Raw genomic sequence first — 17,380 nt, 5'->3', positions numbered from 1 at the left:
AAATAGAAGTAGGAAACCCCAGTTGGAAACATTTATTTCCCGGCTAAAAGCCAGTGAAATTAGCTAAATCTGGCTGGTAAGAAGCCCAAAGTGCAACTCTGACGCGACTCTCGGAGCGCTCTCTTTCTCCCCCTCTGAGTATTATAAACTCGAAGTTCCAATTGGAACGTCGACTGGCCGACGTGCGTCGTTCGTTGAGCGCATATAAACAATAAAAAGCGTAATTTTAATTGAATTAAGACAATAACAACAACGGTCTCTGGGACTCGGTTGCCTTGCCATATGTGACAGCAAACCCATACATGCGCCCGTAAACTTAAAAACATCTGTTCCAGCGCGGATGCGGGTGCACAAAAGTGAAATTTTCCAGTAAAAAGTGAAAGAGAAAACGAGAGATTGCCAAAGTGCTAACTGTAAATCCTGGCCATGTCATCAATTGACTTCGAGAGCATCAACAACAACAATACATACGGATATGCGAGCAACAATAACATCATCATGCAAAAGCCAGCACCCGCCTCCTCTGCGACCGCCCCCGCCACTGCCCAGCTGATCCAGGTCAGCTGTTCCAACGAAAAGGAATTGGATCCCCTGGCCAGCAGCGCGGCCATAACATCAAATCTCTCCTCCGCCGCAGCTCTCGCTCTCGACTCCTCGGAGGACAGCGAGTGCGACCCCTTCCTCGCCAGCAACGCTCCCAGTCGGAGGGGCATCCGCCCTTTCGCCTCGACCTCCTCCTCCGTGCTTCGCAGCCGGATGCGGAGCTCGTGGTGGGGGCGCGCCCATGCCTTTCTCTCCCGCAACTGGTACCTCGGATGCCTGGTGCCCGTCTCTATCCTGGGCGCTCTGATCTTCGTCGGCTGGGCGACGCGTGACTACGCACGCCAGCTGCTCTTCTGGATCGAGAAGCAAAACCCTTGGCTGACCTTCGCCGTCTACATGTCACTATTCACGCTAGTCAGCTTTCCCGTGGTAGTTGGCTACTTCGTCCTGCTTATCACCGCCGGTTACCTGTTCGGCTGCCTGCGTGGATGGCTTACCGTGATCCTGGGCGCAAACCTTGGCATCGCCATCGCCCACGCTACCATCCGCAGCTGCAGGCATCGAATTCCTGTTCAGAGGTGAGCGCTTCCCCGAGGGGAATCTGTTACTTAAGATTCGTTGCCCTGTCTTCGTGGCGGATATTCTATCTTGAAGTATTTATAAAGTCGCTTTGGCGGTCATTACAATAGAAAATAGAGCTTTTTAAAGTCCCTGCAGTTACCTACTTCGTATAATGGATCTAAAGAGAAATGTCTCCTTAAACATTTAGGATAAGAATTTATTACTGATTTCAAATTAGCTCGGGAACGTATTTCATGTAACATTTAAACTTTATTAAAAATCGCAGTAAACAAAGTTCGACTGACGCATTCGCTCCGGTTTATTACTTCTCTCTTTAACTTGAACGTGACTAAAGTAATGAGACAAGTTCCAAATAAACGAGCTATAGAATATATGCGCCTTTATGTACAGTAGAATCCGCTTATAGCGACTTTCAAGGGACCGACGATTTTTCGTCGTTATACCCGGAAGACGCACTAAGCAGAAGGATTTAAGTGTATAAGTCTGTCTGGGGACCAATTAAGCCATGGAGTTTTCTATAAGCGGAGTCGTTATAACAGGATTCTACTGTATTTTGTTCGGCATATTTGATGACTGTTTTTCTTGTTTCCTGTTTTTTTTTATTAAAGTTTGCAAATAATTTCAGTAAATTTATTGAAGATAATTAGCTGTAGAAACAATACTTATACTTTAAAACTTTAATAGTTTTACCCAATATCTTGTTAATTTTTATTTTCGATTATCAGCTGAAATATGAGGAAACACGTCAGATAATATTTTACAACATACGCAAATGTGTTACATTAGTGTTACAAGATTTTTTCACTTTTTAAATTGAAAATGAATATCGGAGTTCACTACCAATTGTTGCTCTAGAACCAGTAAATACTTATAATTTGTCAAATAGCCAAATATTAGCGTCACGAGGTTAATGGACGTAAATTTAAAATTTCCTCTATAAGGTAAATTGCGTAAAAATTATAAAACTAGTTACACTATTTGGCAATATTAAATTAATAAGTAATAAGTGTAATATTTTGAATGAAACTTTTAAATGGCGAAAAATTCTTTTTTAATTAAATTTTTTTTTGTAAAACCATAAAAAACATTCCAATTGTAAACCAACTTTTTTAATGAAACTTTGCTCGTCAAAATAATTTAACAATATCTTTATAGTTTTTCACATTTTCGATGGCAGCTGTATGATATGGGCGTCACATCGTATTTAAAAGTACATATTTGGTGATTTAAACTCGACATTGAGAAACTCGACTGTTGCGGTCCTTTTTGTTTCACTAAGTTTTAGTTCACGCTATTAGCAACGGAGAACAATCTGAAATTTCACGTAAACATTGAAGGTTTTACAAATTGTCCAAGTTTTCATTGAAACACTTGTTGGAATTTATACTTGGAACCCTTTTTATTAAAATACTCGTTGTGATTTATACTGTCAACACTTGGTAGAGTTAGTACTTTTGACAAACCATTTGCCAATCATAGTCAGAGAAATCGGGTATCCTATCTTCCATCAGTCTTTATATTGAGCCCGTTTCGACCCCCATGCCTTTTGTGCTAGGATTCACAAATGCTGCGTTTTGTTCGAAATTTGAAGTATTTTGCTCTGCGGAGCGTTCGTCGTGGCTGCGCCGTACTGGCATCTTCTGACCGAAGTGATGTCCACCTGGTGCTGCCAACTTGCCCCGCCTCCGAGTTCGCCAAGAGGATCCGGCCGCTTCCAGTGCCCGACTTGATCGAGAGGTTCTCCCGCGACTTTCCCGGCGGCCAGTTCGCCACAACGGTCGAGTATCTGCGCAGCGATCCGATGGCCGAAACGGTCCTGGTTCCCGAGGAGATTGATTTACACCGAAAAATGGTCCTGGACGACCTCAACGCCTATATGCAGGCGAAGGAAGCGTTTAGGGAGCTGCAAAGAAAGAACCGGGTATTCGCTCACGTTCTGGTGGTGTCTGGTGCTGACTCAGTCCGGAAATGGCCCTCGTGGCAGAAGCCCGAGTTTCTGTACCTTTGCGACTGCTTGAGGACGGGAAGTGCCCTGGTACTTCACCGCAGCCGAAAAAGAAGGATGGTGCGCTGCTCTTCCTGTCCGGGGATCTTGACTCCCAGCTGTCCACGGTTTATAGCCACATGCACCACGTGGACGACGTTCTGCCGCTCGCCATGTTGGAGAAGAGCTTGCTCTGGCTGCTAAAGGATCAGTCCCCCGAACTATGGCACTCCCTCGAGCCTTCCAGTCCCATCAGCCAAATGGTAGAAGAGGCGGCCGAGAAGGCCAAGACGCCCGTGGGAAACCCCCGTTACATTCTCCAGTACACGCGCACCGTGAAAACACCCCGGGAGCTGCGTGCACTGCGCCGCGCGAGCGCCATTGCTGCCAAATCGATGGCTGAGGTAATCGCCCTCGACCGACGTCATCCCCAGCAGCTGAAAGCATCCTTTGACTACATGTGCCGGATGCGCCACGCCCATCCGGACGCGTCCCATGTGTCGTGCGGATCGGACAGCGACCGGCTGTGGCAGATGGAGGCTGGCTGCCAATACGCAGGCTACCAAGGCGGGTTGGCCAGATGCTGGCCCAACTCGGGCCGGTTCACTCCGCCCCAGAAAATGCTTTACGGCGCTCTGCTCGACATTCATCGCGATCTGTGCTCGTTGATACAGTCTGCCGGAAGTGATGGCGCTGTGCGCACACCTATGGAACTGCATGCCGCCTACCTTATCCTGCTGGCAGGGCACCTAAGGGAGCTCCGGGTGCTGCCCAAGGGCGACCGAAGCCCGGCCGAGACGGTGGAGCTGGCCCGCAAGTACAACTGCTCGCCAGTCGTCGTCTCGCACGTGGGTCTTGGCAAGCTGGACACCAGTCGGAGGCTCCTCGAATACCCGTTCGCACCCGGGAACGTGTTGTCACTGCGCCTGTCCATCTCGGTCCCCGACGACTGCTGCCAGGCCTACCCCGAGTTCCGGGGCATCCTTTGCCAGCTCGGCGACACCCTGCACATCCGGGACGACTTCTCCGTGGAGGTGCTCACCGCCGACTGCCCCAGCGAGCGCCAGGCTATTGAGGCCGAGTGCTTGCCGACCAGCAGGGGCAGATCCTCACGGCTGCGGGCAGACGGGGATCAGGGCGGACCCGCTGATAGGCAACGGCTGCAAGATCTCGCTGGCGGGAACTGAGTAAAAGAAGTGGCTTAAGGGATCAGCGCGGTGCCCATGCCCAGAAATGCCGCGAAATGAGTAATGTGTATATCGCTGTGATATTTGTTTGTGCTGTTTCTGCAGGTGTTAAAACTCGATTTGTTATTTTCTTCTCTCTTTACTATTTGCTTGTTTCTTTGGTTTTATTGAAAGTCTTTGCATAGTGGGTCGGTTTATTTTCAACTCCTTATCAGCTGTTTTGAAATACATATTTACTATTCTGTTACTGTGAGAAATAAGTGCAGAAAGCAAGAGCTGATAGCAACAAGTTCTTACACTTTCTTTAATTATGAGAGTAGACCTGCCCCTCCCAGCATGTACCATTTATAGCTATCCAGATTTGTCCAAGAGCAACATTATTTTTTTCCAATAAATCAGAAACCAAAAGTGGGAAAAGTTCTAGTTTACAACCGCTTAATTGCGTTGCCTACCTGTTGTTTATGGGAGAGTGTAAACCGGATAACTGCCGAAAGGTGGAACTGGCGTACAGCCCCCATAAACAGTTCCTGATTGTTATTTAGATAAACGCAAAACGGCGCAATATGTGATTGTAATGTATTAATAAATACATTATTACTTTACGTTCAGGCTGATCAAGAATGATACGGGACGAGCCATTCTCCGCGTGATTTCTGGACCAAGGGCTTTCAGGGTGGTGCTCTTCACACGACTCACGCCCATTCCCTTCGGAGTACAAAATGTAATATTCGGAGTAAGTAGACCAATAGATGATCCGGGCATATAGGAACGGCTTGTGAGTTACTAACGGGGATGCATTTGAAGGATCGGAATACTCGTACTACTCTTCGATTCCGTTTGCATAGCTGTCTAATTGGTGTCAAAACATTGTCGTAGCGTACTGCGCACTACATTTCTTTTAAAGAATGCAAACCAATATGAACCATGCAATCAAATTTTAGGGCTTTATTCAGACATACTAATATAATGCTTCTCGATATTGTAAACAGAATAATATGATTATTAAGAGGTATTATCAACACCGGTACATTTAATTTAAGGATTTGATTAAACAAAACACCGCTGAAATGATATAAATCCCGATTAACTTTAAAGAAGCTTCATCAAATCATTTAATACGCAATTATAGACACATCTGCAGAACTCTACAACATTTTTTTCCAGATCAGTTCCGTCAATACGAGAGACTACCATGTTGCCACTATGATTGGGCTTCTGCCAGCCCAAACTATAAATGTTTACTTGGGCTCCACACTGAGGTCCATGCACGAGGTTCTAAATGATAATGGAACCAAGCTGACCGGCTACATAAGCTTCGTTTTTGAGGTAACATTAAGAGTTTTCCATAAATGCAGGGTTAAAGCAGGAGTTACCTATTTTTTTTACAAAGTACCAAGGATTTACATTTATTACTAGAAGACTAAGTGTTATAACAAAGTATATTGAAAAGTTTGTAAGAATTAGAAAAAAACAGTTGTGGACCCATTCGCCTGTCCATCCTTCAATTCTAACGTATGAACCTCGATATCATGGGAAACATTAAGAATTTGTATATTTGCATATTTGCATATTTGCATGCTGCAGGTTCTAGTTATAAATACGCATCTATATAGTTATCAAAAAGATCACTTTTCCATTCACAATGTTTTTGATACGTCGATTTATATTGATAATTAAAATTATTTTGATAAAAAATTTTCACAATTTTTCATCACAGTAACGGATGTTGAATGCTTAATTTGCGCTTATTCTTTTAAATTTAAATTTCAGAAAGTTAAATTTACAGTCAAGACCTCGTTTCGCTTTTGTTCCTTACACTGATTATTTTTACTAACGAAAAACATTTACTCTTTGAAGTACAATTCTTTCACTTTTCCCATTCGTTATGGAATAAAAAATGTAATATAAAAAAATAAGTGAACTTAAGTAGTAAGTTTAATTACTTCGTAAATCCACACTTGGGGTTTTGTTTTTGCAGAACTAAATACTTAAGAACTAATAAAGTTAAGTTATAATATTTTTGAATATGTTTGAATTAGGAAATACAGTTTCTAATCAGATTTTTCTATTTAAAGGTTATATGTGGTGCGGCTCTGATGTTCTGGGTTGTGCAAAAAGCGAGAAAGGAGCTGTCAGAGACCCTGTTAATCGCTGATTACAACAACGACGGCAAGCACCCTGATATTCAAGTATAACAGGAGCGACTTCGGGAGGGGAGTCCCCAAAAGAGACCAGAGAGCATCCCCGGCTCCCAGTGAACCTCCTGGTCTGGAGGACAAGACTGCGTTATTGCAATAACTAGTTTAAGAAAAGGTGGTTTACGGATAATATTTTGTTAATTTATGCTCAAGGCAATGCCAACGATACCAAACATTACGCTAATTTAAAGTGATTGTATGTTTACTGGTTCCAATCAGAAGCTTTCCCAAAACTGGGTTCGAGAGTACCCAAAACGCTGAACATCACAATTAAATTCTTACAAATAGGCATATTTTTAACTAAGTCAAAGCCTCGCTCTTAAGCCGATCTGTTTAGGCATCGATTTTCGGTCATAATGCTGCTCTCTACCGATGTTCAATTACTAGATTGTAAGCAAAGCGAATAAATGAGCTCTGAAGTACAATTCACTATCTCCTCGTCTGGCTTTTTCTCCAGCTGCGAGGGCTTTTGCTCATGTGGAACTTAAAGGCTGCCTCCATTGTCTCCAGGGCGAAGTCGACATCTCCTGTGCAAAGGCATAGGGGAGGCCTCAAGGTCAGAACCTAAAGGTGGAAAAAAAGGGGGCGAAGTGTGCAAATTAGTTTCGAGAATGGTCCAGATAAACATTTTTCTCCAGCAAACAAAGTTTCTCGACAACAAATTTAAAATGTTTTATACATATAACATATAATATTGTTTTGCATACTTTAAGGCAGAAGACTTTAGAGTAAAAACGAGTTATCCAAAATTTGTTATCGTTATTTTTCCCCGTAGCTATGCAGTAGTCCGAACTAATTTTTTCTACAATTTGGAAGAACTTTTTATACCCTTGCAGAGCAAAAGGGTATTATAATTTCAGTCAGAAGTTTGCAACGCAGTGAAGGAGACACCTCAGACCCCATAAAGTATATATATTCTTGATAAGCATCACGATCTGAATCCAAATATGCATGTACGTCTGTCCGTCTGTCCATCTGTCCGTCTGTCCGTTTCCGCGCAAACTAGTCTCTCAGTTTTGAAGCTATCTTGATGAAACTTTCCCAAAAGGTGTGTAGTTATTGCACGCAGTATATAAGTCGGAACGTGCCGGATCGGCCGACTATATCGGATAGCTCCCATATGAGAGAATGAAATAAAAAATTCTCACGCCGTTGTTTTTGATCAGATCGACTTGAATTCTTCAAGATGGCGTTTTCTAACTGTTATTGAATTTCGGATTAAATTTGATCAAAATCGGATAACACTATCATATAGCTGCCATAGGAGAGATCGAAAATTATATATAGAATTAATGGAAATAAATTGATAACATCGTTGTTTTTTATCCCACGAGCATGATTTTTTGAATATCAAGTTTTTTTAACAACGTTTATATTGGAAAAAAAGTTTCAAAAAAATCGGTCATCTATATCTTATAGCTGCCATAGGAAAGATCGAAAAATCTATATAGAAATAATGGAAATAAAATTATAATATCGTTGTTTTTCATCAGACAAGTATGATTTTTGGAATATAGAGTTTTCTTACGACTCTTGAATTACGAATTAAATTTGATCAAAATCGGACACCTGTATCGTATAGCTCCCATATGATCTATAGTCAAAAATATGGAAAATGAATAGAACAAGAAAGGAAGCTAGCTTCGGCAAGCCGAAGCTTATATACCCTTGCAGTCATCAAATATGTCGAACAAAACGCATAAAGGCTAGACAACATCGAAGCTAAGACGATTTTTCTATTCATTATATATACTTTATGGGGTCTGAGGTGTCTCCTTCACTGCGTTGCAAACTTCTGACTGAAATTATAATACCCTTTTGCTCTGCAAGGGTATAAAAATCGTCTTAGATTCGATGTTGTCTAGCCTTTATGCGTTTTGTTCGACATATTTGATGACTGCAAGGGTATATAAGCTTCGGCTTGCCGAAGCTAGCTTCCTTTCTTGTTTACTATCTATTCTATTCTATTTTTGTAATGAATCGTTTACTATCGAGCAAAATGCTTAAATGGCTAACAAAATCGAAGCTATACCTGTTTTTTAATATTTGTATACCCTTGCAGAGGGTATTTTAATTTCAGTCAGAAGTTTGCAACGCAGTAAAGGAGACACCTCAGACCTCATAAAGAATATATATTCTTGATCAGCATCAGAATCTAAATACGTCTGTACGTTTCTATGTAAACTAGTCTCTCAGTGTTAAATCTATCTTGCTGAAACTTTCCGAAAAGTCGTGTAGTTATTGCACGCAGTATATAAGTCGAAACGAACCGGTTCGATCCATATCAGATAGCTCCCATACGAAAGATTGAAAAAAAAAAAATTATCACGTTATTGTTTTTGATTAGATTGATTTGATTTCTTCCAGATGGTGTTTTTAAAGTGATTTTTACTACTATCGAATTTTGAATTAAATTTTATAAAAATCGGACAATTGTATCATATAGTTGCCATAGGAAAGATATAAGACTAAAAGTCGAAAATATAACAACTTAATAGAAAAATCGACATAGCTTGTTGCTTAGCCTCGGTGTATTTGGTTTGACATTTTTGATTACTGCAAGAGTATATAAGCTTCCTTTCTTGTTCTATAATTCCTTCGATTGTTCGTATACATATTTAGAAAACATATCAAAAACTTTTTCTTTTGTTTTATTGTTTTGTTTTTATAAAATGTAATAGTTATTATATTAGTCTCAGAAGAGGATGCCCAAAGCATTCAGTGATATGTAAAAGTTTAACTTGATGTTAAAAGCTTAACTGCATTCAGTCCATTAGTTAAGTGAGCCAGCAAAAGCCCTTGAGAATACAATAAAATGAAACGAAATGAAAACATGCTATTAACGATGATCACTGTTCATGCTAAACATAGTTAAATATTCCCAACATACATATATAACACTTAAAGAAATTCTTGAAAAAATTTAATTGATAATTCTTTAGATATTGAACAACCAAGATTCCTTGCAGTCACTTCATTATCACTACTCCAGGAGGTTCCGAACCGAATCGACTAATAAATGCATCGGAAACCGTCCAACCAGCGCTTTCTTTCTTGCACCTCCGCTAATTATCCTTCGGCAGGGACTCCGTGATGGCCCGGGCCAGAACATCCACGGCGAACTTCGCGTCAGCCCGATTTATGCACATGGGAGGCTTGATGCGCAGAACCTGTGAAGACGCACGAAAGGATGCACAGATAGAGACAGGAAAGGGGTGCGGGTGCGCCGGAGGAAGAGCCTCCAGGGAGTCCAGCTCGCCTGGAAATCCTTCAGCCGACGCAGGTTTATAGTTAGTCTTGTTAAAGGTGCCAGAACGAGGACGATAGAGCCCAAATGAAGATGCACGGGATAAAGGCTTTCACTTACGTTTCCGTGAAGGCCGCCGCGTCCGAAGAGCACGCCCAGGTCCTTGCACTTCTCCCAGATCTCCAAGATGTGCGGCGTGGCCAGTGGGGTGCGCAACTCGCGGTTGCCCACCAGCTCCACTCCGATCATCAGCCCCTTGCCCCGCACATCGCCCACTATCTCGAAGCGCTGCTGCAGCGCGGCCAGCTCGTGGAGGAAGTAGGTGCCCACCTCCAGGGCGTTGCGCTGCAGCTGCTCCTCCTCGATCACGTCCAGCACGGCGATGCCCACAGCGCTGGCCATGGGGTTGCCGCCGTAGGTGTTGAAGTGCAGCGCCTGGCCCAGCGAGGCGGCGATCTCCGGCGTGGTGACCACCGCGGCCAGCGGGAACCCGTTGCCTATGCCCTTCGCCATGGTGACCACGTCGGGCACGTAGTCGTGGCCCTCAAAGCCCCAGAAGTGCTCGCCGGTGCGCCCGAAGCCCGTCTGCACCTCGTCGGCCACGAAGAGCCCTCCGTTTGCCCTGACCAGCGCAGCAGCGCGCTTGAGGTAGCCTTTGGGAAACTGGACCGTGCCACCGACCCCCTGGATGGACTCGGCGAACATGGCCGCTACCTTGCCGCGCGGCAGCGAGTACTTGAAGGTTTCCTCCAGCTCCTTGTAGTAGGCGTCTCCCGCCTGGCAGCCCTCCTGGCACTGGCATTCGCGCGACGTCTGCACCGGCGAGTCCCGGCAGGCGGAGCCGCCCCAGAGGCCCTGGTAGGGATCGGGGTTCATCACGTGCACGAGTCCGTTGTTCACCCCCGGCAGCGGAAAGCGCCAGGTGGAGTGGGCCGTGAGGCCCATGGTGTACGGCGACATGCCGTGGTAGGCGTTGCGCAGCGAGAGAATGTCCTGGTGGCCCGTGTGCATGCGCGCCATCAGCATGGCCAGGTCGTTGGCCTCCGAGCCGGAGTTCACGAAGCAGACGCTCTTCAGGTTTCCTGGGAACTTGGCCACCAGTCGCTCGGCGTACTCGTGGATCTTGGGATGCATGTAGATGTTCGTCGTGTGCCACAGCTTGGCGATCTGGTCGCTCAGTGCCCGGTTAACCTTCCTGCGGGCGAGTGCGATTTGCGTGAGCAGAGGTGTCTCTGAATTTTTTACATGAAAACTATTCGGTAATCCACCTTTACCTTTGGTACTCTAACAGCGAACTCTACGGGTTCCCTATGCTAATTTGTGGATTTGCCTTTTTAAGAATACAATTTTATCCAACTTTTTAGGTTTTGTCAACCAACTTAATAGGGAGATAGAGTTTCATTTTCCACTAACAAAAAGCACAAATTTTTCAAATGTTTGTTTTGGTGCTTATGTTCAAAGTCGGCTTAAGAACATTCTCATTCGAATAACTACTACCAAAACAGTATAAATCAAACAACTCGTAGTAAAGGATCCATCCCTACCATTTTTATACCCAAGCAAAGAGTCTTACAATTTCAGTCAAAAGATTCCAACGCAGTGAAGGAAAGCTCTTAGACCCTATACAGTATACATCCTTGATCGGCATCACCTCCTGAGTCGATCGTATACTCTATTTATTTATTACAGGAAGTGTTTATGTCGGATCAGCCCCTCACGGAAGCCACTTCACTGCGGTGCAAATTTCTGAACGTAATTTAATTCCCTCTGCAAGGATATAAACAAATACACCTTTATAAAGTTTCATAAAAAACCTAAGCGGAGACCTTTGAAAAGGAGAGCCACTAAACTAAGTAATTAAAATGTGTATAGCTTTTAAATGTCATACTCGATATACTTTCATCTACTTGTTGCAAACTTTACGACTTGAGGTTAAAACAAGGAAAGGAAGGGGAGCAGAAGTTTATATACCCTTGCAGTCATTAAATACGTATATCGAACAGAATACATAAAGGCTTAACAACACCGAAGCTATAGAGATTTACTAATTAAATTTCATTAAAATCGGACGACTATATTATATAGCTGTCATATGAACAACAGTCGGAAATATGGAAAATGAATAGAGAACTCGTCATAGCTTCGATGTTGCTTAGCCTTTATGTATTTTGTTAAACTCTTTGATGCCTGCAAGGGTATATCAGCTTCGGCTTGCCGAAGCTAGCTTCCTTTCTTGTTTTCGATATAATTTTCTATATTTTATGTTTGATTTGATTCGAAGTTCAAGAGTCGTCAGAAAACTCTATATTCCACAAATCTTGCTCGTCTGATGAAAGACAACGATGTTATAATTTTAATTCCGTTAATTCTTTATAGATTTTTCGATCTCTCCTTTGGCAGCTATATGATATAGGTATCCGATTATATGAGCAAATCATACCAATTTTTTCAATCTCTTGTTTGGAAGCTATTCGATATAGTCGACTTATATACTGCGTGCAATAACTCAACTATTGGTAAAGTTTCAGAAATGGACCTTTTAAACTGAGTGTTTAGTTAACATAGAAATAGACAAACGGACAGTTGTGCAGACGTAGTTCGATTCAGATCGTGATGCTGATCAAGAATATTTGTATTTTATGAGGTCTGAGGTGTCTTCTTCGCTGCGTTGAAAACTTCTGACTGATATTATAATAGTCTTTATAAGATCGCGATAGGCTGGATAGCGCCGCTACTACTTTATCGTTACTCAGATAAACAATGTCAACTTTTAAAACTCGACGTCCCTACAGACAGAAGGGCTCAAGGGTGGGAAAGAAAAGAAATAAATATTTTTCACAGAAAAATGTTTTGGCATCAAAACTGTAGGCGCCAGAAAGGAAAAGGAAATAGGAATTCTTAAAACTTAATTCTCTACGTACATATGTATGTATTTACCTCTAGAATTGGTATGTTCGATTTCAATATTCTAGATCTAATAGTTTTCAAGATATTGATGTTCACATAAGCACATAAAACAGAAACAAACAAATTTGCCCTGCTCACGAATAAGAAAAATCTATGTATGTACATATTTTAGCTCTAATAGTTCCCGAGATGTCGACGGACGGGCGTAGATCGGCTATTCTGATGAAAAATATTTTTACTTTATGGGGACGCAAGTGCTTCCTTCTACCTGTATACTTTTCAACAATCTCAGTAAACCCGAGTTACGGGTGTAAAAAAATAATAAGTTAGTTTTCTTACGGATGACAATGTCCCACGGACACTGTAACTATTCCTCCAAACATGTCCAGATATCGCCGTCCCTCGTGGTCAAACAGCCATTGCATGTGTCCTGCGTGGATCACCAGTGGCTTTTTGAAGTGCGCTAGCAGATTGGGGGTCAGGTGGTTGCGCCTTGTTTCCAGGATCTTCTCGTAGCTGGATCCATCGTAGGCTCCCGGACGATGATCGCACTCTGGCATTTCACTCTGCGCATGGTTCGTTGCGGCTGGCGTTGTGCTTGAGTTGGAGTTCCTGCGAACCAAGAAGCGCGGGATAACCCGACCGTTTTGAGCTGCAAGGATAGAAATAAATAGGACCGTATAAGTCCTTGACTACATTAGACGATACTAGTGCCTAAGTCATCAAGATGCTTATTTAGGTTTATTTATTATTGTGTGTGTATCGGACGATCATAGCAGATGTGTTAGGGAAAACCTGGTGGACTGCACGTCAACTTCAGAATCAGAAACATTTACATGCAACTTCAACATTTTTATTAACGCAGCCCTGCCATTTTAAGCACTTAACATTGCTCTCTCCGAAAACTTCATACATATGTGTGTTGCGATTTTAGGAATTTCTGAAAATGTGTTTGATGTGAGCTCCTCAACAAAAGCCTTTCATCTCCAATTCTCAGATAAAGGACGATTTTAAACAGTTTTATACCCTTGCAGAGCAAAAGGGTATTATATAATAATTTCAGTCAGAAGTTTGAAACGAAGTGAAGGAGACACCCCAGACCCCATAAAGTATATATATTCTTGATCAGCGTCACCATCTGAATCGAAATGCGTCTGTACGTCTGTCTGTCTGTCCGTCCGTCTGTCCGTTTCTCTTCAAACTTCAGTTTTAAAGCTATCTTGCTGAAACTTTACCAAAAGTTGTGTAGTTATTGCACGCAGTATATAAGTCGGAACGGGCCGGATTGGGCGACTATATCGGATAGCTCCCATAAGAGAGAATGAAATAAAAAATTCTCACGCTGTTGTTTTTAATCAGATCGACTTTACATGTTATGAAATACCCGAAAGTATTCTTCATATATTATGTAGTAGTAATATTCTGACTGCAATTATAAGGATGTCAAATAGCTCCCTTCTGCTTTATTGGTCTTTATTCAATGCTTTATAAAAAGGGTTACAGGGATCGGATTTACTTCAATTATGCGCCGTTTTGTTCGATAATCTATTTCTATCTAGACGTCAATTTCATAATACCCTCCTCGTAGAAGCCTTCCTCCTTGCAATATGGTGCACGCGATAAAACCTCCCATCCGAAGATTCAACAACGAAGTACGAGGTGTGTTCAAAAAGTATCGCGAATTTTGAATTTTCGCGGGTTACCTCGTATCGAATTTCGATTTTTTTGGAGCGTTATGTTGGTACTCATGTCTCTCACTTATGCCGACAAGCTCGGCCATTTTGAAAGTTCACTTAATTGTTGACAGCTGCTTTGCTTGCACCTGTTTTGGATCGTCTTCGATTTTTACCTATTCAAAAAAATGGATCAAAGAACCTGTATCAAATTTTGTGTGAAAAACGAAATTAAGTGCATGAATGCATTCCGAATGTTGACTGTGGCATACGGAGAAGCTACCTTAGACCGAAGCAACGTTTTTCGGTGGTACAAAATGTTCTCAGAAGGCCGAGAAGATGTGAACGACAAAGAGCGTGCCGGACGCCCGAGCACTTTAACAACAGACGAAAAAATTAATGAAGTGGAGACTGCAGGGGCGTGGTGCATCATGAGTTCTTGCCACAGGGAAGAACGGTCAATAAGGAATACTACCTGCAAGTTATGCGCAGAAACGCCCTGATTTGTGGAAGAACAAAAATTGGCTTTTGCACCACGATAACGCCCCTGCTCACACATCGTTGCTTGTGCGCGACTTTTTGGCCAAAAACAACACACTAATGATGCCGCAGCCACCGTATTCCCCAGATCTGGCCCCCTGTGACTTTTTCTTGTTTCCTAAACTGAAGAGTCCCATGAAAGGACGACGTTACGCTACGCTTGACGAGATAAAGACGGCATCGAAATGATTTTTTGAAGTGCTTGGAAGATTGGAAAAACAGTTGGCACAAGTGCATAATATGTCATGGGGATTACTTTGAAGGGGACATAATAGATATTCATGAATAAATAAATAATTTTTGAAAAACCACAAAATTCCAGCACATCGCAGGCGTTTGTTTATTCGGTCCAGAAGGTTTTTTTGCGTCAAATCATGCGGCACCCAAACATCAAGTTTTTGTTTTTAATCCTGCCATCTTCAGATGGCTGAAAAAGGTTTGGTGACTTACATACCCCATCTCCTAGGAGATGTCACGAGATGCCACATGCTGGTCCAACTCGATGATTCCATAATTTGATCGCTATTTGTGGTCCCAGGTCTTCCGCCGGCTGTCTTATCCAAGGTATCGTTTTCACCGGCGCTTAATCGTCGAAACCATTCGAAATGATATCGTACCATCCCCCAAAACCCCATTTATCTCTATCGGATTTGCCATTAACGAAGCAAAACTTTAGAAAAGCACGAATTGCTAGTGATAGCGCGAATTGAAGTGATGGAGCACCATCCCTGAAAACCCCATTAATCTCTATCGGATTTGCCATTAACGAAGGAAAACTTTAGAATAGCGCGAATTTCGGCGTTAGTGAACTTAATGTTAACAGATATATAACTATTAAACATACAGTAGAATCCGCTTATAGCGACTTTCAAGGAACCGACGATTTTTCGTCGTTATACCCGGACGCACTAAGCAGAAGGATTTAAGTGTATAAGTCTGTATAGGGACCAATCAAGCCATGGAGTTTATAATAGGATTCTACTGTACATATTGTTGCTTAACACGAGCTTTGCGCATAGCGAAATTCAAAAGACAAAAAGACGGAAGGGAGATATTTAACAACATTATATAATAGTATACCCTCAGTAAAGGTATAAAAGCCATTGAAAGGTTTATTTGCAGATGTATTCTCAAAAATTATTAAACAATGCCAAAAGCATTATTTTCAATTCTGTTCCTATATGAAGAAGTTTCCCGTGCCCACTGTTCTGATGCGCTTTGTCACCACATTTACATTGGTCACAGATTTTTCATTCTGCGGCACGCTCCCATGAGCGGTTTTTCACCGTAAGGTGTTTCTTTCAGAAGTTTTTCTTTTGAAATACAGACTTATTTACGTTTTCACAAGATCATCATAATCCTTTACTGATATAAAAGTAAACCTGCCAGATATGTATCATACAACCTTTCGTCGTTTAAACAAAAAATGTGAGCTTTGAATTTGAATCTAAATAAACAAGGAGAGTTTTATAGAAAGTTTTGAAAAAGTAGATATGGGACTATATTTCTAAGGCACACTGATAAACTTCTGATGAAAGCATGAAATAAACAGAATTTTTCTAGCTTAAATGTAATTGAGTATCAATTTCCAGCAGAGACTGTTCGTGCACCTGCACACTCTGGTTGAGTTAAAGCTCTGAATTGTAAACAAATTGTAAAAAGGTCAATGACAGTGAATAAGTACGCGCAAATGTGCTGCTTTGTAAACCGCATACACCAATTTCTTGTTCACTATTTTCCTTATCCAGCTTCACAATAGAAACAAATTGGGTCTTCTATTTATAAACGTGTTTGCTTCCCAATTTCAACTGATAAGAAATGCCCCCCGCCAACAGCCTAGGCCACACAAATTCTTAGTGCGCGTGGAACCAACATTGGATTATCAGCTTGCCGTCACCTGTCAAATTATCAACTCTCCCCTTATCAGTCTTATCTGCGCGACACCGTATTTAAACCAACCTGCGACTATACCTAAAATTTCGGTACAGAAAGATTAACTTAAAAAAAAATTCGGAAATAGTTTTAAAATATTTTTGAAAATTCAAAAACCTTTTAAAATCACACCATATTTATTATAGTTTTGTAAGGTGTGTGTAAGGTCATAGGTGTTTGTCATCTGCCAAATGAATTGCTTATATTTCGGAGCCAAGATCGGCTGATGGTTAGTTAAATACAGGTGATAAATTGCATAAGGAAAGTGCCGTAAAAGAACTATTGTTGGATGCGATGTGCGACCCTGACCCTAAAATCCCGTAAAGAACTTACCCAAAAATCTCTTGGACATCATTTTTTAGATTCAGCTGCTGCTCTAAGGCTGCTCTCTAATCACTTCCCGATAGGTATATGTATATTTGTTTGGGCTTAAACAGCACGACAAGCAACGCCAGATGATTAACGCGAGGCCAGTCGTCCGTACGTAACGTTGTTAATGGAGCAACTGATCGACGGATAATGCCTAGTTTCAGTGCTGGCCGAGAAAGCTCATACAGCGGAAAAGCTTCGGTCAACGTTATCAGATT

At 42.1% G+C, this 17,380-nt stretch overlaps 3 protein-coding genes across 7 annotated transcripts; 2 read left to right on the top strand and 1 right to left on the bottom strand.

Moving 5' to 3' along the window:
* The first annotated feature begins 133 nt into the window (after positions 1 to 133).
* Positions 134 to 6,919, top strand: LOC108088787 (transmembrane protein 64). 4 transcript variants are annotated; one of them, XM_017186748.1, is made up of 4 exons: positions 134 to 1,121; positions 4,906 to 5,029; positions 5,461 to 5,622; positions 6,372 to 6,919. In XM_017186748.1, the coding sequence occupies exons 1-4, from the start codon at positions 427 to 429 to the stop codon at positions 6,489 to 6,491; spliced, it is 1,101 nt and encodes a 366-aa protein (XP_017042237.1). In that variant the 5' UTR covers positions 134 to 426; the 3' UTR covers positions 6,492 to 6,919. The 4 variants fall into 4 exon arrangements, with proteins under 4 accessions (XP_017042237.1, XP_017042238.1, XP_017042241.1 ...); XM_017186749.1 differs by having other exon boundaries at positions 5,466 to 5,622; positions 6,372 to 6,483; XM_017186752.1 differs by lacking the exons at positions 4,906 to 5,029; positions 5,461 to 5,622.
* On the top strand, positions 2,271 to 4,438 carry LOC108088784 (xaa-Pro aminopeptidase 3). Its single transcript, XM_017186745.2, is given in 2 exon segments — positions 2,271 to 3,185; positions 3,188 to 4,438. Coding segments are annotated over 2 exon segments (1,605 nt in total). The 5' UTR covers positions 2,271 to 2,689; the 3' UTR covers positions 4,297 to 4,438.
* A 4-nt stretch (positions 6,920 to 6,923) lies between the features above and the next one.
* Positions 6,924 to 17,370, bottom strand: LOC108088785 (alanine--glyoxylate aminotransferase 2, mitochondrial). 2 transcript variants are annotated; one of them, XM_017186746.2, is made up of 4 exons: positions 17,127 to 17,370; positions 12,988 to 13,300; positions 9,862 to 10,936; positions 6,924 to 7,058 (listed from the first exon to the last, which is right to left on the bottom strand). In XM_017186746.2, exons 1-4 carry the CDS (start codon positions 17,146 to 17,148, stop codon positions 6,924 to 6,926), a joined length of 1,545 nt encoding a protein of 514 aa, XP_017042235.1. In that variant the 5' UTR covers positions 17,149 to 17,370. The 2 variants fall into 2 exon arrangements, with proteins under 2 accessions (XP_017042235.1, XP_017042236.1); XM_017186747.1 differs by lacking the exon at positions 6,924 to 7,058 and adding an exon at positions 9,405 to 9,664.
* Between the last annotated feature and the right edge of the window lie 10 nt (positions 17,371 to 17,380).

The sequence above is a fragment of the Drosophila ficusphila genome, unplaced genomic scaffold, assembly GCF_018152265.1.
Source record: "Drosophila ficusphila isolate 14025-0441.05 unplaced genomic scaffold, ASM1815226v1 contig_106, whole genome shotgun sequence".
Classification (NCBI taxonomy): domain Eukaryota; kingdom Metazoa; phylum Arthropoda; class Insecta; order Diptera; family Drosophilidae; genus Drosophila; species Drosophila ficusphila.
This window is presented reverse-complemented; position numbering and strand designations above follow the sequence as displayed.